Raw genomic sequence first — 22190 nt, 5'->3', positions numbered from 1 at the left:
TGAAATAAAATTCCGGCAACCACACCACCCTATCGCCACCGTTACTTTTCTGCCGGCTATGCTTCCTTTTCATTCTCTATCAGTCACTCCTCACCCTTTTCTCTCGTTAGATCTCACACTAGATCGTGATCTCTGCAAGAAGTATATATAATCACTTGCTACAATTGGAATCCGAAATGACACGAGGACGAGGAGAACTAAAACGATGCAAAGTGACAATTAGAAAAGAGACACAAGAGAGACATAGAATTGGGGACAACAAACCCATAGAATTGGGGAAAACAAACCCTCTACCCTCTCGTTGTTTCTACACAAAAAAGATAATGATTTCCACGCATCTTTTCTTCTTCTACGCTACTCTCGTTGTTTATGCGCATTGATTCTCAACCGATTTGCTCATTTCAAAAGCCATAACAAATGTGAGTGAGTGCAGGTCGAGAAAAGAAGAGCGAAAAGCACAAACGAAACAGATAAAATTTAGGACATAATATAGATATTTAAAAAGGCCAAGAATTGTACATCTCATGTCTAAATACGCGCGGATACGTACATACACCGGTCCCCCCCCACCAACTACATACATAATCCATATACATTGATAATACCATGTCACCCACCCAACCCCAAGTCCCTCTAATTACTTCCTCAGGCATGTTACTATTTCAAGCCTATTTCCTGCTTCACAGTGCATGTCAGACTATACTCCAAGTGATCATATTTTGATTTAGAAACAAAAAAATTTAAAAAGTCGTGCCAAAACTCTTTGGAATGGTCCCCATTACATCGAACCTTTCCCGGTCGATTAATTTTCGAGTTAATCAAACTAGTTCCATTGCCATTTCCTGCACCAGTAGGCCAAAGATTGCAAGCTCAATCTCCATTGCAGTTTCTCCCATTTGATCTTGACTTTTCTTCCACCCGTCGAGCTCCTTCCGGAAATCTTGTTCCACCATCATGTCAATGGTGTTCGACTCCACCTCTTTCCAAGATTCAAATCTCTTGCAGACCCTTCTCACCACGTCTTCTCTGCTGTCAAAAGCATCATCCACTTCTCTCTGTTCCTCGACAATGAGATCCATGAACAATATCTGCATGTCTTCGGGGATACTTTTGTTACAAGGGAAGTTTAATTTGGAAAGTACTTCTCTGAGAAGCCCATCAAGAGTTTCTTCCCTGCTGCTATCCGATGTTTCTGACTCGTCATCGTCACATTCATCATCATCTTCTTCTTCTAGCATCCTTTTTTCGAGTTCAATTGGATCTAACCCCGCCAATTGCTCAAATCTACGAAGCTTCAGCAGAAGGTGGTGCTTTGTTCCTGTAAATTCAGTGCAGGAAAGACCAAAATTAGTAACTTGTTCGAAAATTCAAAATTGCTACAAGGCTTGTCCATACACTAAAAAATAACCTGTTACTTTGATATCACATTTAGGAACCAACATTTGTTACTCAGATGGGAAAACAAAATAAAGGCACATACATAAACATATACATGCCCCCAAAATTTATTAATGTGCAGTTCTAATTTTGAAACTTTGAACTGATCCTCTCCTACTCTCGTGTCCTATATACGGATCTTTATTTAACTGTAATAACACCGAGGAAAAACAGAGAACAGGGGAAACAACTCTCGTGCCTTCAACAGGTTCCATAACAAAACAGGAAGAAGAAATGCAGAAAATAGGTGAATAATTGCCATATTTTGAAGCAGGGCAATCAATGAGCCTATAAATGAACATAAAGGGTTTGATCAAAACCGAAAACCGCTAAAAACTTTCAAAACACAATCCCAAATTTGAAATGAACAACTAGGGTTGATGAACTAACACATGCACATTGACATCAGAAAACAGAACTGTGGGTCACATACGCAGTTATGATCACTGCAAAATTACGTATGTAACATCGACAACAAGCGTTTTGACCGACACTTCTGAACCGAAACACAGATAAGAACATGGAGAAGCAATCTGGCTATGGATCCCACAAAGATAAGCATGGTGTCATGATAAAAACAATCTTTGTATTGAACTTTCATGTCCTACGTAACAAACAGTAACAAGCTCATTGAAAGGGACCGCACAACCAGCAAACAAGGGTATAAAGATTAAAACAAAGTTTAGTACAGCATGGGAATTATTACATACTCTGCACATTGGCATAGCTGCACTCCAAGTCAAAACCGTCTTCATCGTCATGTCCCTCGTCATCTTCTTGGAACGGAGGGTCCAATACAGAAACCGGACTGCATTGTTCCTTCTCTTCCTCCTCCTCCACTTCTGCTTGGAATTTCTGCAACCCCTCCTCCTATTTACACATCAAAACCCTAATCAAAACACTAATCATATGTACTTAAGCAATAAAGTAATAATTTAGATTAAAACCCAGATCCATGATTGCATTGCTGATTGACTTTTCTTGTTAAATTTTAGAAGAATGTGACTGATCAACAACACAAAGTGTATAATTTTTTACATATGTCAGGACTCCATGATGGGATCCAACACAAGAAGACAAGGGTAAATTTGTCTTTTCAATCGAATATTATTACTGAACACTGTCTTACAAGAAAGAGATTAACAATGCAGCAGATACATACAAAAAGTATACACATATGTTGATCATACAAATTGACACATATGGCCCTCCAATCTGCCTAAATTTCCCACCCTAAATCTATTAAATTGATCATGTTGCCGACAATTCTGTAACCTTCCCAGTGAGTTAACTCGGACCGTCGTTAAGCAGACCGAGTTACCAACTCGGTGCTTAAATTATATAGTCATGGTAATAAAAAATAAAAAAAAGTTGGCAAAGCTACGGAAAAAGACAAACCTCTTGTTTGTGGCGACTAGGGGACGCCGCCGGCGACGTGAATTCTGGCGTGCAGTGGCCGGATGGCGAGGGGGTTGGTTGGAGGACGAAACGAAAAGGGCTTTCGCAAAAAGCATTAATCTTGTCGCAACTACAAGGGCAATCTGTATCGGCCGATTCTTCCTCGGACTGGCTGCAGCTGCTTGAAGTGGCTTCGTTGGTTTCGGACCACACCGCGCTGCTGGGCCTCCCAATGCTTATGAGGGAAGCACTTTTGTCCTCAACTTCCAAACAAGACTCAACCGTTTCCTCCAACTGATCGGAAGAAATCTTTCTTCGCCCCACTGACGAATCCCACTGGAGAATGTCCTTCACTGAGACCTGAACCCCATCGCCGCCGTTGATTTCCCGCTTTCGGGTCCGATTCCGATTCTTTAACCTCTTAAAAAGCGACCCGAGTAGCCCGAACCCGTGGTTTTTGCTCTGGGTTTTCGGTTTTGAGTTCACCGACTGCTTCTGAATCCTCATCGCGGCTTCGACGAGGAGAGTGGCGGTTCTGTTCGGGATATGGAGGAAGATGGCGTTAGGACTTTTGCATGGGCTTTTGGCCGCCGGTGACGAGAAATCAAAGAGCGGGGATTTTCTGAGGTCCGGCGAGTCTTGGAGGGAGAAAAAGCAGGCGTTTTTGCAAAGATTGCCGGGAAAGTTTGAAACTTGGGAGATGGGTCTGCGTTTTTTGACCTGTAAGTGTTGTTGGCTTTTCGTGGAAGCACTTTTCAGCTGGCAGCGTTTATCGGCAATGTAGTTGTTGAGCAGGAACGGCTCCTGGACTTCTCTCAGCAGCTCGTGTAAGTGCTTCTGCGCCGCCATGTTCATCGAAAAAAGCTTGCAGCTTTCAAAAGGGATTTTTGTAGGAAAAAAACCGATTAATGTAAATATTAATTTAGCGAAAACAGATTTTGGATGATAATTTTCAGCAGCATAAAAAAGTTGAAGAGGTTTCAACTTTCAAAAGTGGGAGGTTTTGAAGGGTGAGAAAATGGATGCTAATATAGGGGAGAGAGATCGAGGGTTTCGAGAGAGAGGGAGGAAGGAAAGAGGAGAGTTCATGATTCAAATCTGAAGGGGGCAGGGGGTAGAAATCGAGGCTGAGAATCTTAGATGGTGATAATCGAATTATTATAAAATAAAAGGGAGAAAGAAATATAGGTAAAATTAAAAATAAAAATAGAATGGTCACAGCAACTGGTATAAAGACTAGCGGTATTCTTTAGTGAAAAGTCACAAATTCTACTACACTAATGTTAAAGAGGCTTTTTGAAAAGTAAGATTTTATCTAGGTTCTCTAAGACTTACTCTAATTTTAAAGTAAAACTCAAATTTTAGTTTCTAATTTATCTTAACTTACTTTAATTTTTGGGGTAAATACGAGTTTTAACTCAAAACTTATATCTAGGGACAAATTTAGCACAAGATTCCCTTTGGATTAATGGGGCTGACCTACTATATATATATATATTTTTTTTTTAGTTTTATATTTATAAATTTATTGAATTCAATGGCTAAAATCTAATATGATCAAATTCAACAGTAAAAAAAAAAAATCAAATGGTCCAAATTTAAATCCAATGATTAAAGTGATTAAAAAAAATTGTTTAATGTGTTTTACGAGTTTCATTGTGTCGGTTTAGTGATTTTTCAATATTTATCGGAATCTAAATATTTTTAAGTTAAAATGTTCGTAAAATTAAATTAAAATAGTCTACGTATTTTTTTTTTTAAGGACTTTGAGAAAAACATTATCCTAAATTCATTCTTTAATAATATCCGGCTAAAAATTTAACCCATAAGGATTGGAGGTTTTTGTGTTAAAATCTAAATTTTATGGGTTAAAAATTTTAGATTTTAATATTGGATTAAAAACTATTTTTGGATTAAAATTTAAACTTTTAGTTTAGGAACTTAAATTTTGGGTTAACATCTCATATTTAGCACAATATTTTATAATATTAGTACAAAAATTAATGTTAAGGTAAAACGCAGAAAGTCCATAAGTATTCCACTTTAAAAAAAGTTTCGTTCGCATTTCTCATTCGACTAAGATGTATTATTTTGAGTTTAGTCTTAATATTGGATATCTAATTAAGGACTGGCCCCTTTTTTGACCTAGCCAGACTATTATATATCTCTTTTACAGTAGAATATCGTGATATAGAAAATTAAAATTAAATAAGGAAAAACATGGTCGCAAATTGGTTATATAGAAAATTAAAATTAAATAAGGAAAAACATGGTCGCAAATTGGTTATATAGAAAATTAAAATTAAATAAGAAAAAACATGGTCGCAAATTGGTTATATAGAAAATTAAAATTAAATAAGAAAAAACATGGTCGCAAATTGGTGGCAGCAGCAGAGGAGTTGGAGAGTGTAGTACGAGTAGGCTATCCTAGAGAGACCGAGTAGGGATAGGGGAATAGGATCCGGTTTGGAGGGTGAGTCCTTGTAGGAGGCAGATTGTCTGTCATCCTATTTGGATGTCATTCATATCTCTTTCTATTTTTCCGATCACAGTTAAATCACGTTAATATTTTATATTTCTATTACTTTTTATCTTATTATTTTTATTAAAAAATTAATATAAAATGTTAATGTGGCTTAACCGTAACCGCACAAAATAAAAAATGATGAAAAAAAGCATCTAAACAAGAAGGCAGACAATCTACCTCTGTCTTTGTACGCATCTCACTCACCAAACCAACAGATTTATGTGTCTGTGAAAATTAATTTAAAAATAACCAATTTGTTTGCAGAGTGTGTCCAAAATCCAAAATATACAAATTGTAAGATTACATGTGTCCTCTTTATTTTGGCACTTACTGGTATTTTATAGGGTTAATTTTACATTTACCTCCAAATTTTTTTTGGTTTCCATTTTAGTTCTACAAACTTTTTCTTTGTACTAAGTTAGTCCTTAAAACTATTGAAAAGTGTTTAATAAAGACTGAAAATGACTTTCGTTATAAAAGTTGACCTAATATTATTGTTACATGACTACTTTTGAAGAGCATTTTAGTAATACAACAACTTTGACCAACCTTTTTATGCTTAAAGTACTCATTTATGTTTAAAAATAGGCAAAACCAATTTAGTTGGAAACTAAAATTAGCACTAAAATCTACTAGACTGAAAAACTAGTTTTCATCCTTTGAACATCGATGATAGTCAACTTGTTGAAATAGTATGAAGAGTTTCCTTTCTGACATACTCGACACCGTGATCCATTCTAACTAAAACCTAAGCAAAATTGTGCGATCATTCAGTAATTTTGTTTACTTTTGAATTAACACAAGTTTAAATTTTTAGGTTACTAAATTGAGACCAAAAGGTTGAAAGACAAAGTGGAGAACCCCAATAGTTGAAGGAGCAAATATGAAATCCCTTTATATACATATATATAACATGATCAACTGCTGATTTGATCCTAGAATTCCACCTTAGTAAAAATTAAGTTCATAAACTATTTATTCAGAAAAATCAGTCCTTAAATTATGAAAATCTACCAGTTACATCCCTACTATTAGATTTGAAGCTATTCTATTCGATTTTCCGTCAATTCAAGTCACGTGACTTGCATGTGATACACTTTAAGGGGTAAATTAATAGTTTTTTATAAGTAGGACTTGCTTCTTTTTTTTTTCCAAATAAATGGTATATGAAGTTAACTTTGAAGTGTAAATTAGACGTTAGATTCACAACTGATATGAAATATTAAGGAGTTATAAGCGAGAAAATGACGGTATTACTTTTTACATGTATCATATGACTTAAGTTGACAAAAAACTGCATAAACTAGCTTTGAATATAATAGTACGGATGAAATTAACAGTTCTTAATAAATTTAAAGACTTATTTTACCAAAAAAATAATTTAGTAACCTAATTTTTACTAAAGTAATAATTCAAAAACTAAATCGACAATTCATATTATATAATATGAATATTAATATTTATACAGGAAGAGCAAGTATGGACACAGGAATCGCGAGAAGAAGAGGAGAGGAGCCAGCTGCCTGCCTGTGCAGTGCAGTGCAGGAACCAGGTCAGGTGGTGGTTTCCGCGTACTTCTTTTCTTTCCCGAGATCCATATATTCCCTAATAATCTTCTAGCTTTCGCTTTAATTTTAACCCTTTTTTTTTTTTTTTTTTTTTTTTTAAGGAAAACTAGTAAAATTTGAAAGCTTTGAGTTTTAACGATAAGGACAAAATAAAGGGTAAAATGAATAATATTATGATTGACTTTTTAGTGTAAAAATATAATTTTTCGCTAAAATAAACAATACTAAGAAATTTTCGTTAAAGTTCTTTTTTTTTATTATTTTTTTATTATATATTGGTGATAATAATATGTTTTTTAATCTGGTCAAAATCTAGCTTTCACCTTGTTACAAATTTACAATGTTAGTAATTTACGAGGAGAAATATTTTACTATATTTCCCTCTATAAGATGAAAGAAATGAATGAATAGCTGGATGTGCTAGCAAAAGATGCAATGAATAAAGATATCGAGAAAGATTATGTATTGGTGCATATCAAAGGATCCACTGTGTAAAAAAAGAATCTCTTTTTCGAACTAAAAATATAAAAAAAAATTAATGAAAATAACTTGAAAACTTTGAGTTTTAACGAAAATGATAAAAATGTGTTGTATAGTACCATGATTGATTTTTTTGAGTAAAAATATGGTTTTTCGTTAAAATAAATAGTACCAGAAGTTTTTCGTTAAAGTTTCTAAAAATATAATGACGGAGTCAGAATTTTGTGTGAGGAAAGGTGTTTCCCGTATGAAAAAGAAGTTTGAACTCATAACATGAGCAATTGAAGTAATCTTTACAAAATTGAAAGACCCATTAAATTTAATAGTGAGAATCAAAAGAATTGTGCAATACAATTTAGTGGGAGGTAGAGAGAAGATTAACCGCTTTTTTTTTTTTAATATAGAAAGAAAAACTACAAAACATTTCTGGTTTGCATTTTTTTCAAATAGTAGATGATTAGGTTGTTTTAGAAATAATATTAAAATTTATTGTAAAACCTTCATCTACAAACTCATCGTTTCAGTAAACCAAAAAGACAAAACAACAAAATCTTAGAATCAGAAAACGACGACGTGGTTCGAATCAAATTCTTCACGAGGAACAATTCACTTCTTTCTCATGTCTCACAACAAGGGTTGTCGAAAAATTCGTACACCGTAGTCTGGATGTGCCCCGGAACCACTTTGGTCCCTTAATGGCTCCGCCCTAGCAAACACTAGTGCCTCAATTGAATATATAGAAATCAAAGTCACAAAATTGAATTTAGTGAAAGTCTTAACCACTTGCTGGTTTTGAAATTGAACTTCCATACCTACTATTGGTACATGCAGTGTAATGCAAGGGAAAGCAGGTTGCAATTGAGGCAAGATTTGGAGTGTAGAGTAAAAGGCTGTGGGTTTATGACAACAAAATGGAAAGGCCCTGCCTTTGGCCACAGTTGTTCACTTTTAGCAGCACAGAGGTGTTTGTACTCTACTACTCCATAAATGTTGTCCCATTACACCATCCTCACTTTACAGCTGGACACGTAATATTCACATAATTATAAAATCCACCATCGATGGATGGTCGGGTCCCTATGGCCCCAAATTAAATATAAGACTGGAATTCTCTATGGATTTTTTTATTTGGATTATCCGGATTCTTTAATTTTGGAGTTAGAGAGAGATGAAGAAGAGAGAAGAAAATGAACAGAAGAATGTGGATAGAGAAGAAGACGGAAGAACATGAACAAGAGAAGGTGAATATGAAAGAAGATGAACATGAGAAGGTGAAGGTAAATAGGAAATTAATTTCTGGCAGTTTGAATTCAATTGAACGACAAAAGTTTGAAGGCTTTGGAGAATATGAAGGGAGGGATGGAGGGAATCTAAAGATGATCCAATTCCTAAATATACATATCATCTCATATAGATTTCATATATTTAATTATCCTCCCAAATTATGATAATGTGATGATGGAATGGACTAATCAACCACCTTAAATCAATCAGTCTTCTCTTTTAATTGTCTTTTAACGACGTAATCATCAATCACATTATGTGGTAAGAGGGTTGGTCAACAAATATTTTGTAAAACAATGTGCGATAGTAACAAGACTCAGACTCGGTAGTAAGTCCTTTTACACGCAATTAAGGATTTGGCGGTGTGACAGTAATACAAGGTTGAGGAATGCACAATATATGTTGCTAATTTAACGAAAAAACATCATTTTACTTGTGGCGAACAACGTATTATGCTTACTAATTATGATTAAGTTTTCATAATTAACACAACTATGCATGTTAACTGTGATCACAAAACTATTATTTAGTACTATAGGCTAATAATATTTATTTACACTTATAAGAGACGCTTTAGGTTCGCATATCGTAAACGGAGAGCTCCTCACTAATTTTCCTACTCCTTAGTGTAACTATATAGTTGTGTCAAAAAAGAAAAACTATGATCTTGACATCATTTAAATTAATTAAGTTGTAATTTGGGAACCAGTTTTATTGCAATATTAGAATGGAAAAAAAAAAAAAAAAAAAGTTTTAATGAAAAGTTCCTGGTACTGTTCTCTTTAACTAAAAATCACATTTTTGCACAAAAAAATCAATCATGGTATTATTCATCCTTTATTTTGTCATTTTCATTAAAACACAAAGTTTTCAAATTCTTTTCATTAGTTTTTCCAAAAAAATAAAAGGAAAGAGGATCAAAATTTGGATCTCAAACTCTTTCAATCATATAGTAGAGAGAGTAATTGTTCATTGACCCAACGAAGACAAAGAAGTATAATTGTTCTTCAAGATTAATTCACCCTCGTGTCCTTTCAATCAATCAAACCACCACAATGTGAAACCCTACTCTTTACCCTCGTCTGGACTGGTGGAGTAAGAGAATAGCAGACGTCGGTTTTGATTACTTTACGTTTTGACCTTCAATAAGCGAGAGAAATTTGCACGACACGAATGCGTGACTGTCATGACATTCTCTGTTAATAATAATGCAAAATTTTATGAATATAAATATATATTTTTGCATTACTGACTAATGAAATGCTAAAATGATAATGTACTCAAACAGTACAAATTTTCTGTGAATAATGACCATTTAGAAGGGAAAAAAAAGAGATAATGTGAGAAAAAGAAAAGAATATTATAGCAATTGGCAATAAACATTGTACAAAATTACAGATATGAGGAGAGTTCGAATCCACTTGAGATTTTAGTGTTTAGAGTCTAAGAATCAAAAAATTTAGACTCTTAATTTGTATAAAAAAGAAATTAAAGCTCTTAATTTGTGTGAAGTATATTAACGAAATGAATTAATAAATTTGTGCCATTTAATTTGAATAGTTCCAATTTTCTGGTTTTTTTGCTTCAAATAATGAGATTTCGAAGAGAAACTCTGTCAATATGTGGAAATGTGTGTGGGTGGGTTAGAGCGTACACTGTAGCTTTTGGCTCAGTGGCTGACTCGGTCACTGGCAGTGAGTCGTACTCTTCTTTTTCCTTCGTCCAGTCCACTTCACATGAGATCAACTTTAATTTAAAACTTGAAATTTTTTTTTTTTTTGGACTATAATATATTTTTTAATTTTTTTCTCTTCTTGTTTTGGGTTGTTCTTGTTGCAGGCATTTCTAGGGGTGGTTCGGTATGGGATCTCATACCGAAACCCTTGTCCCGATTCCCAAACCGAAATTTTTGGGAATCCCAAATTCAATACCAATCCCAAACCAAATTTTCGGGAATCCCAATTTTCGGGAATCCCGAAATAATTTCGGGATTTCGGGACAAATCGGGAATCCCGAAATGTTAAGAGTTAGTGTTCCTGTCTTATCACTGCAAAGCACATCCATACCCGCCATTTCCTCAATGGCAGTCATCCTCTTGGTGATGGCACCCTGCTGAGATAGCCTGTGAGAACCAATAGCCATTGTCACGGACAAGACAGTGGGCATGGCAATGGGAATGCCTCCAATCAAGAGCACCAAGAGATTGTCAATTCCACTCCTGTACTTGCGATGCTGAATTGGGTACATGAGTATGATTTCAATCACCATTCCAATGGCAATGGAACAGATACAGAAGTTCCCGATGGCAGTGAGCACCTTCTGGAAGTGTCCGACTTGGTTAGTGTTGTCCACAAGATGTGCAGCCTTCCCAAAGAAGGTATGGACACCGGTGGCAATAACAACAGCTTCAATTTCACCCTGCTTGCAAGTTGAACCGGAGAAAACCTCATCACCTGGATGCTTGGTCACTGGAAGTGATTCTCCTGTGAGGGCAGATTGATCGATCTTTAAAGGATCACCCTCGAGAAGACGAGCATCAGCTGGGACGATATCTCCCAATTTGATACTGATGATGTCCTGAGAAGTGAGAATGCATGCCGCTTGTGGGAGGATCATGGATGCACGGTTGGTGTTTGATAAAATGTCTCGCAAAGATGTGGTTGCCTGGAGTATTATGATTAACGGGTATGATTTGGTCTGATGTTTTCAGAGTGGCCATTTCGACACTGCATTCCTTTTGTTTGAAGAGATGAAGAACTCTAATGCGGAGCCAGATCCAGATGAGATGATACTTTCTGCCATTCTTTCAGCTTGTGGTCATGCTGGAAAGTTGGCTTATGGGAAAGCAATCCATGACTTCATTCGGTATGGGAATACCGAAAAAATGGAGATGTAATACCGAATTCCATACCGAAAATTTCGGTTTGGTTCGGGATGACATACCGAAATTTTCGGGAATTTTGGTTTGGGATTTTTTTGGTTTGGGATCGGGATTTTTTCGGTTTGGTTTGGGATTTTTGGGATTTTTTTCCAGCCCTAGGCATTTCGAATACAGTGACGCGTAACCAATTTGATTTAACAATTTTTTGGGGCTTTGCTTTTTGTAAGCTGGAATTAGAACTCAACCTTGAGAATGTTTTTCGAATAGGACTAGGATTCTCTCTTTTTATTTTCATCCATTTTTCTCACCTTTTTTTTATATTTTTTATTTTGTCTTTCTCTTTTAATATAAAATTAATATAAGTTATTGACTTGGTTTAACCCTAACCGTTCAAATAAGATGAGGGAAGAGAAGGAAAAAAAGAGGGGAGAAAATCATTTTCCTTTCGAATAAACTTTTTACATTTTGGTATTTCTAGCATTACATGCTTACCCATGTATAGAAATAGAACCAATATATTTGGATAATTTTGTTTGAAAGATCATCGTTTAAAGATTAAGGTTAAAAATTTTGAGACTAAATTTTAACCGTGTCCAGCGATTCGTGCTCATATTTTGTATGCATTTAACAAATACAATCGCTTTCCAATAACAAATCAAGAAACAAAATAAAAAAGAACGTCCGGAATGATACCATGCCATTTCGTTCTCAAGAAGATCAGATTCTAGCAAAATATAACCCTAAGTATTTGTGATGGGTTTAAATTTCACATCACTTTTTAGCTTGTTCTTGAGATTGACATAATTTCTCATCACTTTGATCATTGGCAATAAAAATCGATAGAAGTGGTTCCTGAGTTTGTCCATTGTAAATTATTTTGATCACCTTTCGAAGGGTACTTTTGTCAAACCAACCCCTTCACTTAACGAGAATATTAACAAATTTTTTTTACAGAATAACCAAAATAATTTAAGATAGACAAACTCAGGGACTACTTCAATTAATTTTTATTGTAAGAGACTAAGTAAGAGATTATGCAAATTTTAAAAACTATTTTGATTAAAATAGATCATTTCACATTAATCAGCACCTAATAAAACTTGCTGAATTTCCCTTTCATTTTGAGTTTGAAATTCCTGCAAATAAAAAACAAATAAAAATTAACACGCGTGCAAGATCATTCCTCTTTTTTCTAATAGAAGAAAAGGCAAATCATATAATATTTTGCATGCATGAGACAAAATATTAAAGGGTGTTTTACTTTCATCCTTCATGAACCAAGAAAACTTTTGTGAAAAGACCGGGATTGGTCTTCCTGTACTTTTTTTTAATCAAATTAATTTTACCTGGGGCGCTTTAATAAATGGTTTCTTCATTCACAATTTTGGCAAATCAAGTTTGCTTTAGTTTGTAAAAGACTTCCAGCTCATTTACCATTGCATCAAGATTTTGTATCTAAATCTCTCTTGTTTTATATCACATATATAAGATTAAAAAAATAAATAATTCGCTTTTGTTTTCTTGTGGATCAATATAAAGCTCTCTCTTGCTTCTTGCAATAGAGAGCAGAATTTGCAAAGAATATAATCGTAAGTATATAGAGTTTATAATGGTTTTAAAGATATTAATGGGGTGGAAGTGTTCATTTCTGAATTTACGGTTATTCCTTCTAAATAGCATAGGCAATAGCTTGGTGACTTTACTTTCTAATGGTATTATCTAACAACCTACTCGTTCAATTATTAACAACTCGAGTGATAAACTCATACCAATTCAAAGGAGGGGATCACAACCACACTTAAAAAGGACATGAGATCAAATACCGGCAGTATACAAACACCCAATAAAAAAAATGATTATGAGACTCGTTATCAGTCAAGCAAAGAGAACAAATAGACGAGGCACGAGGGGTACAAAGAATTACTTGATTCAGAGTAAATAGCTTAACCCTTATCGCAAGCCAATGAAATTGGATTGAAAGTTAACATTGCCAAGTTGGCAACAGAAATTATTCAAAAGCCAACGTAGCCAAAAAATAACAACCTGCATGCGGATATTAGGGTGGAAACAAAAAATATGCACGCTGAAACTTTACCGACTGAACAGTACCCACCAAAACCAGCAAATACCCAGATACCAATGGTAAAAGCTGCTCATCCTTTATTTTTGGACTAAAACCTGTCGTCCTTTTCCATACGATTTCAAAACTTCATGTCTCTCTTGTCATCCTTTATTTTTGGACTAAAACCTGTCGTCCTTTTCCATATATACGATTTCAAAACTTCATGTCTCTCTTGTCATCCTTTATTTTTGGACTAAAACCTGTCGTCCTTTTCCATATATACGATTTCAAAACTTCGTGTCTCTCTTGCCTTTATATTCTAAATGTTTAAATTCATTGGGAGTAGAGGAAGTGGTCAATCTTAATAAGCCAATAATCCATGCAAATTACAACGCAGTTAACTTTAAGTTTGATTAATTGATTTACCAAATTATTTGTCCCACGACTCCCACCTTCGTATTTTATATCTTTACTTTATTTAGCAAGAATCTTCTGCTACATGAACACGTATCAAGTATTGTCCTTAATTATTTAATTAATTGATAATTTAATCATTCCACTAATATTTGTTCAAGTGTTTGAAGATTAATTAGAGTAACATAGCCAAAAGGTGTGGAAGATAATTGAGTTATGGCGAATAATCTAATCCGGACTTGCATGCGAGGAAATGATTGCAATTTTTATCCTTTTGCAGAAAGCTCTCGCGCGCTCATCAGTCATCTATATATATATATTCCACTCTAGCTGTCTGTCTGAACAAGAATGCTCAAGTGTTTGGCTTAAGATAATTAGCATATACATATACATATTCCACTCTAGCTGTCTGTCTGATCAAGAATGCTCAAGTGTTTGGCTTAGATAATTAGCAATCCAGTTAGATATCTTCAGTGTTATCCAGTTAGATCATCGATAATTACATATATTAAGGAAGTCCCACTTTTTTTAATTCCGGTTGAACTGATCTTTTACCCTTATTTAATTTTTTAAAAAAAATAAAGAAAATAAAACAACCCTTAAGCAATTGTATTCTCACTTATTTAACCTAGGACGGTTAAGGAGGCGTTTTTAGAGTTTCGTTCTTCTTCAGTCGAAGGTGAACGCGAAGAACTCAGATTAATTTCATTGTTCTTGAGTTAATTTTAATTGTTAATTTGTTAAAATCGTTGTTCTTTAATTTTAAATTTTAAAATTATGTTAATTTAATTTTTTAAATTTAATTAACTTGATTTTAAATTGGTAATATGTTAAAGGTACACTTTTTATTTATTTGGATCAGTCCACGTTTCCATGTATGAGTGGTTCACATCCTTTATTAATTATGTGGAAGTCCAGTTGGGTGATAGAATGGGTTATGTGATGATCACATAGGCAGATAACAGAGAAACTAATAAAAATTAAGTTGAACATATAACGTTGATGTGTAATCATGAGCCGTTATATAAAATTGAAAGATACAAAAATTTAAAATTGAACAAAACTTAAGAGAGCAAAATATAATTTATTCTCAAAATGATTATTATCTCGCAACTTAATTAACAACGCAAGTCTTCTTTTCTTTCTAAAATAAAGATAAACGAATAAAAATGATTGATACCGATCGATACACAATAATACATTTTTCTAAGAAATTTGATGTTTAGATGATTATAATCAGCGTGACCTTAAAAGTTGGCGCCGACTTTTTCCCAACCGCACCAAAAGCCTTCATATGTCGAGGATAGTGCCATCAGCACCAAAAGTTGGCAGCTAGATAAATATTACCAGTGAACTTTTGTTAAAAAAAAAAATAATAATAATAATATTACCAGTAAACTAAATTCACTCTTGGACTTGCGGATTCACGTTTTACCGCTAGGATTTAATTTGTGAATAATCGTTGAACTTATTTGCGTAAATTATTATTCAAATTTCTAAATAACTATTGAATTTGTTTGCATGAAACTGTTTGGGCCACAAATAAAAATAAGGTATGCTATAAGGTCAATCTATTTTTATTTACCTCAAAGTTGCACGATTTCGGCCCATCAACTTTGAAGTCCAATTTAGAATTGCATTCTAGGGTTCAGATGACCTCAAATCATTCTAACTCGTCTGAGGGCTCAAACAAGGATCTTTAGGCCCGAAGCGCGTCCACCAAGTGGTCGACCAGACCCGAGAATATCTCGCCTCCTTAAATATCGATGAATGCGTCGTCCAATATGTTCATGTCCGCAATGATTGTGTGAAACGCCACATGACACAACTGAAGGCCACCAACCAGGAATTACAACCATTTCCAATGCCAAATAATCAATCTACCCATGCTTTTAGCTCAGTAAACAGATCAAGGTTGCTCATTTTCGAGTGCCTATAAATAGAGCCATAAGCTTCAGGCTCAGGACCTTTGTCAAATTAAATATCTACGTGTATACAAAACCTTGAGTGATCTTTCAATCAACGCAACTGGTTTTCAGCAAAAACCAAATTGCTCTTCAACAAAACCTCTAGCTCTTCAGCTACAATCCCAAAGCCTTCATTCGAAGCAAACATTGCCTACGATTCATGAGATCTAAAACTTTTACAGCTCCGTCACCCCATGGTATGTTTTGGTTGACATGCAATTCCAACCACCCTTATTTCCTTTTTGAGGCATATGTTTTGTACTAAATCCAGTCTAATACCAGTGATCTTGGTGGACTCTTCTAGCATTGTCTCACCCTTCATGGCCTGAACCTTGCTAGAGTTTTACTGGTTTCTTTACATTTCCAATCAATTCATATTTCAAGTCATGTAGCTTGGTCTATTGGCGTAGATTTTGCTTTCATAAATGTTTGTAATCTTGACTACATCATGAAATTGTTACATTTTGTTTCTTGTTTTAGTTTCTATTTTTCTTTCATTTCGTTTTAGGCAACTACTATACACACAAAATTAATGATTTTAAGTCCTTCACTCGAGGCACATAAAAGAACTTTATCCGACCAACGTTCCATTCGGTGCTCAATCGTTTGATTAAGAAGTCACATTTACGAGCTACTTTCACACACACTTAAATACAAAAATTATCTGTTAGCAGCTTAACAATGACACGCCTATTCTTTATTTCTCTGGAGCCATCATGTGGCACTAAGACTAAAAGTAACTCAGATAAATAAATCTTGAACCTAGTACAGACACCATCCTTTGTGAATTATATATCCATCTTGTGATCATGCAGTTTCCTCGCAAGTTAAGCCCGACTAGTTTGAACTAATTAATTAGATATACAGTTGGATCATCACATGATTTTGCAGTGTAAAACAAGCATTTTAGAACGTGTATATTTTAAATATTTTCTAGGAGTTTGGTAGACGTTGAGGAAGATGCATGGGTTTCCTTCCCAATAAAATCCCTACGAGTGCCCTGGTGTCGTGGATTGTCCTCTCGCTGCCACTCACACAAGTCACAACCCATAAACTAGCAACTTCCATTATTTATTGAAGGTAGCTAAAGTTAAAATACATTTCGGAATTCAAATTAACTTTATACACATTGTCGAATTTAAAGGGGACATGTAGGTATTTAAAATATTTTAAATTTCGGTGGTCCTCTTATTAAGAGTTCATTGACGAAATGCGTTTGTTCTGGTTGAAAAAATTTCATTTGATTTGGAGAATCAGACAAGTTGATGACTAATCATGAAAATATTACTTGTTATCATACCCGTCAATTTGCTCGATACATATAAATAACTAAATGATAGTCAATTTGAATGAATGGTTCTAGAGAAATCTTTAGATGATGATGATAATGGAAATAAAATGTACGGGATATAACGTATATACGATAAAATGATGCTACATTGTTATGTAAGGAAGATTAGAAAAGCAATCATTATGTGTAAAAAACCAAATATTATCCAATTTTCTATGCTGAATATAATGAACAACTGTCAATCATACATACACATGCATATACAAGACATAGAGAGTCTCATTAAGTAATTTTTCTGCCCATATCTTTGGGACTTCTTTAATCACTAGGATCATCCATCTTAATATATTTTTAACTCTGTTTTCTTGCTAAAGGTTTCTCAAAAGAACTGTGTTTTTGGTGAATAATCTATTTTTTTTAGCTTTGGATAGTATACTATAATCCTTCGAATTTGGATCCTCTTCAAATTTTAGTGTCCGAAGCTTTTTTTTTTTCTTTTTTTTTTTGTGAAAATTAAATACGTGTTCTTGGTCTATGTAAAGATTGCTTAATCGGTACTATTAGATTCAATTTGAATACTCCGAATTACCTGATTTTGAGCTCCAAACATTGATATTCCGAAGATCCCTGTCCATAACCCTTTATCCATCTTTGCAGCGAGTTGCGATTCAGTTAGTATTGGTCCTTAAAAATAAAGGTCATTGACCTTAAAATTATGTCGTAAGTCCTAACATTAACTCCGAGTCATCGGCGTTAACATGGGGCCCCAAAAATTCCTCAACCATTTCAAAACGGACAAAGGGAAGACATGACCCCCCCCCCCCCATAACCGTCAATCTGGTGCGTCCACGTAATAAAGCCAAACACCGGGACGTCCATTTCGCACGTGTGATAGCGGTGGTGGACTCCCTCCACGTGTCAGATGGTCGGATTTCTGTCTCATCCCCTTGTTGTGGACTGTATGATGTTCTCCTATTTGGTCAAATGACATTTGGTTTGCCCCTCAACGTGGCACTCTCCTGCATAGGATTCCCATGATTGCAATGTTATTATATCTCCTTTTTTTTACGAAGGGTTTTGATACGATGCTTATGTTTTAAAATTTTGAGATTAAATATTTATGCTTTTTAAAGTTATGATTAAATATCTTCTTATAATTTAGATGCCATAGGAATTAGAAGTAGTCTTTTTTATAATTTAAATTACTCAACTTGTCATTATATAAATATACCTTTTAATTTTTTTAGATAATAGCTCAAAACTCCTAAAATCTTGTAGATAAATATTGTAGAATTTAATTCCAATAAAAAGTCTCCATAAATGCAACTTGCCATTATACTTAACATACCTTTTAATTTTTTTTAGATAATATCTCAAAATTCTTAAAATCTTATAGATAAATATTGTACTATTAAATTTTAATAAAAAGTTTCACATCCCGGCCCGGGGCGGATTACTTCCCGGGCCCGCTCCACCACCTTAGCACGATATTGTCCGCTTTGGGCTTACCATTCCCTCACGGTTTTGTTTTTGGGAACTCACGAGCAACTTCCCAGTGGGTCACCCATCATGGGATTGCTCTAGCCCTTTTGGTAAGCCCAAAGCGGACAATATCGTGCTAAGGTGGTGGAGCGGGCCCGGGAAGTAATCCGCCCCGGGCCGGGATGTGAAAATTGGTATCAGAGCCAATCCCTGGCCGGAAATGTGCCGACGAGGACGTCGGGCCCCTAAGGGGGTGGATTGTGACATCCCACATCGCCCAGGGGAGTGATCCTTAAATGTATATTCTCATCCCTACCTAGCACGAGGCCTTTTGGGAGCTCACTGGCTTCGGGTTCCGTAGGAACTCCGAAGTTAAGCGAGAAGGGGGCTAGAGCAATCCCATGATGGGTGACCCACTGGGAAGTTGCTCGTGAGTTCCCAAAAACAAAACCGTGAGGGAATGGTAAGCCCAAAGCGGACAATATCGTGCTAAGGTGGTGGAGCGGGCCCGGGAAGTAATCCGCCCCGGGCCGGGATGTGAAAAAAAGTCTTTCAAATTATACATGAAACGTAGATTTCTTCTTGGTACATATTTGATACGTTAGTTAATATATCTTCTTAATACATATTTGGTATGTTTGTTTTCTTTTTTGTATGTATTTGGTATGTTTATATCTATTTAAAAAAAAAAAAAACATATTTGGTACATATATTTCCTCTTGATTAAACATATATTTTTCCTTGGTACATATTTGGTACGTTACTTTATATATCTTCTTGGTACGTATTTGGTACGTTCATATTTCTTTTTTGTATGTATTTGGTACATTTATATATTATTTTGGTACATTTATATTTATTTAAAAAAAACATATTTGGTACGTTACTTTATATATCATCTTGGTACATATGCGGTGCATTTAAATATATTATATGAACGTACCAGTCTCAAGCCTCCGAAAATAGAAAATATGCTTTATTATCTCACATGATATCAATATAAAATAGTGAAAACAACCACTAATTGAAATGGATAAGTCCATTCAAAATTCAAAAATGAGAAATGGGAGAAGAAACCATACGGCTCAAACGTGGGAGAAGAAACTGGCTTCCTAAAAAAAAGGCCAGAAATATATCAACCTAAAATGATATATATGGAATTTAATATTTAACATTTTAAATTAAAAAGACACAATAATTATATGTAATCTAAAAAAATATAAAAATGCTGACATGGCTATTGTTTAGGTGTCCTAATCAAATTTCCAAATAAAACCAATGTTTAATCTAAAGAGTATTAAAAAAGTGTAGGGGATTCTCATTTTCCCTTTTTTTTATTGAACCAACAAATTTCCATATTGATATTGCTATACCCAATTTATATAAATATGTGATTACTGAATTATTATAATCTCTACTAATTAATAAATACTCATTGTCAACCAAAATTCTATGAAATTACCAATTTAAATCTTTAATTAAAACAGAACATGAATAAGAAATATGGGTAGAAATGTAATTTCACACGACCAAATTTTGCTATTTAAAAAAAAAAAAAAAAAAAACTTCCCACTCTCACATTCTCTATCACTCTTTGCATCTTTCTCGACAAAATCCTCTTCAACCGCTCTAACCACCCCACCTCCTTCATCCCCTTCTCCCACCCTGCCTCCCTCTAACCCACCTGCAAATTATGTAGGCGATTCCTCTCCTCCAACCCTAATCGCCTTCCGCCATACCCACCACCCAACAACTTCTCCCACATCCTCTGCGTTTTCCCCCATGACCCCTATTTTGCTGCTCCCTGCCTCTTTGACCCACAAATCCTAGACTGGAGGCCCTCCCACTATGAATGGCATCCAATGTTCTGAAGGTATGAGCCTCATTATTTAGTTTCTACATCTTATGCGAGGTTGGAGGAAGAAATTTTTAAGCATTTAAAATCTCTTGCAATACATTCGATGTGTCTTTGAAATACATATATTAATCATGATTTATCACTCCTCAATTACTTATTTTGTTGCATTCGATTGTTTTTATGTTGTTACTGGGCTTGGTTTCATCCAAGTAGAATTCCACATTATACAACTTTTGGGAGATGTACTGAAGTTAGTGATGATTTTAGTATTTCATGTAACAATATCTTTACTTATTATAAAATTCTGAAAGTATTGCCTAACTCATAAGTTTGGTTTTATTTCACTTATGTTTAGTAATTGTTTTCATAAGTTCATGTAACCTGTACCATAGTGAAAAGATTTTTTTTTTCTTTCAAAATGACGTATGCATTGCACATTGATTATAACTCATACCACAATAAAAAGAAAATTGAGTTGCACACGTATAGCGTGTGTGCCGGTTGCTAGTTTATATTAAGTGATTCAACCTTTAATTGAATTGAAGCCTTTGTGATAAAATTTATAGTTGTTTAGTAAGTGGTTAACTTGGTAACAGTATCGATGTTGTACTTATTAACAATGGGTTGCTGAATCTTTTATTTTATTTTATTTTATTTTAATATGGTATCAGAACAGGACCTTGACACTAATTGATGACAATTGATCCAATTATGAACGAAGACGTTGACCCCAACTTAATCGCACAAAACAATGTGTTAGATTTTATATAAAAGACCTAAATGCAACTGGTAATGGCACAAATTTTTTTTTCTTTCTAATATGAAATATGTTTTAACCCGTCTCCTCACATGTTACTCAATTTTAATAGGCTATAAGTGAAGACAACTCCATATCAATAACCCTCTTTTTTGTTTTGGCCAATTTTGATTTGGATGTCCCAACTCGAGACTTCATTGCTTTCCATTTGTGGTCTCAAATCAAATTTAATTGGGCCTAGAGGACTAGTAGCTATGGTGCCATGTAGAACTTTTTGAGATGGTCCATCTACCCACTAGTAATTAATCAACATCATATTATCCGCAACTTAATTACTTATTCAAACCCATAGGTGTGGGTTTTTATACAAATTTAAACAAAAGACCAGTGTTCTAAAACGTGGCGTAGGCTTTGGGCAATGGTTCACTGCCGCGATTAAACCAAAATCGTTGAAGAAATCGGAAAGGGTATTAGGCGGTGCCTAGACAGGCACTGAGAGGGCTAGGCAGCCTCGGCGACTGCCTAGGCAGCTTTGATGGTAAGTTGACGTTGTTCTTCTGCTGTGGTAATGAGGTTGGACGACTGGGCGACCATCTCGACATTTCGATTTGCAGAAAACGAAGATGATTTGGCTGGGATGAGAGCGATAAACATCGATCTGCAATTGCAAGATAAAGAAGAGGGACGGCTTGCTGGGGGGGAGAGAGAGAGGTATCTGCAATTGTAGATAACCAAATGAGGCGGCTGTGCTTGAATAATTAGAGTTAGGGTTTTTTTTTTTTTT

General features: G+C 34.8%; 1 protein-coding gene and 1 pseudogene across 1 annotated transcript; both read right to left on the bottom strand.

The window, feature by feature from the left end:
- Positions 1-469: 469 nt before the first annotated feature.
- LOC137744622 (uncharacterized) lies at positions 470-4037 on the bottom strand. The gene is made up of 3 exons (XM_068484397.2): positions 2836-4037; positions 2148-2307; positions 470-1318 (listed from the first exon to the last, which is right to left on the bottom strand). The coding sequence occupies exons 1-3, from the start codon at positions 3688-3690 to the stop codon at positions 819-821; spliced, it is 1515 nt and encodes a 504-aa protein (XP_068340498.2). The 5' UTR covers positions 3691-4037; the 3' UTR covers positions 470-818.
- A 6526-nt stretch (positions 4038-10563) lies between these two features.
- On the bottom strand, positions 10564-11310 carry LOC148692585 (ATPase 2, plasma membrane-type pseudogene; annotated as a pseudogene).
- Positions 11311-22190: the final 10880 nt, after the last annotated feature.

The sequence above is a fragment of the Pyrus communis genome, chromosome 12, assembly GCF_041283825.1.
Source record: "Pyrus communis isolate YQ-2024b chromosome 12, ASM4128382v1, whole genome shotgun sequence".
NCBI lineage: Eukaryota > Viridiplantae > Streptophyta > Magnoliopsida > Rosales > Rosaceae > Pyrus > Pyrus communis.
This window is presented reverse-complemented; position numbering and strand designations above follow the sequence as displayed.

Coding starts and splice junctions, on each gene's coding strand:
- LOC137744622 (XM_068484397.2), bottom strand. CDS start 3,690: ATGAACATGGCGGCGCAGAAGCACTTACACGAGCTGCTGAGAGAAGTC. Junction 2,308..2,835: donor CTAGTCGCCACAAACAAGAG/GTTTGTCTTTTT, acceptor ATGTGTAAATAG/GAGGAGGGGTTGCAGAAATT. Junction 1,319..2,147: donor CAGCTATGCCAATGTGCAGA/GTATGTAATAAT, acceptor CTGAATTTACAG/GAACAAAGCACCACCTTCTG.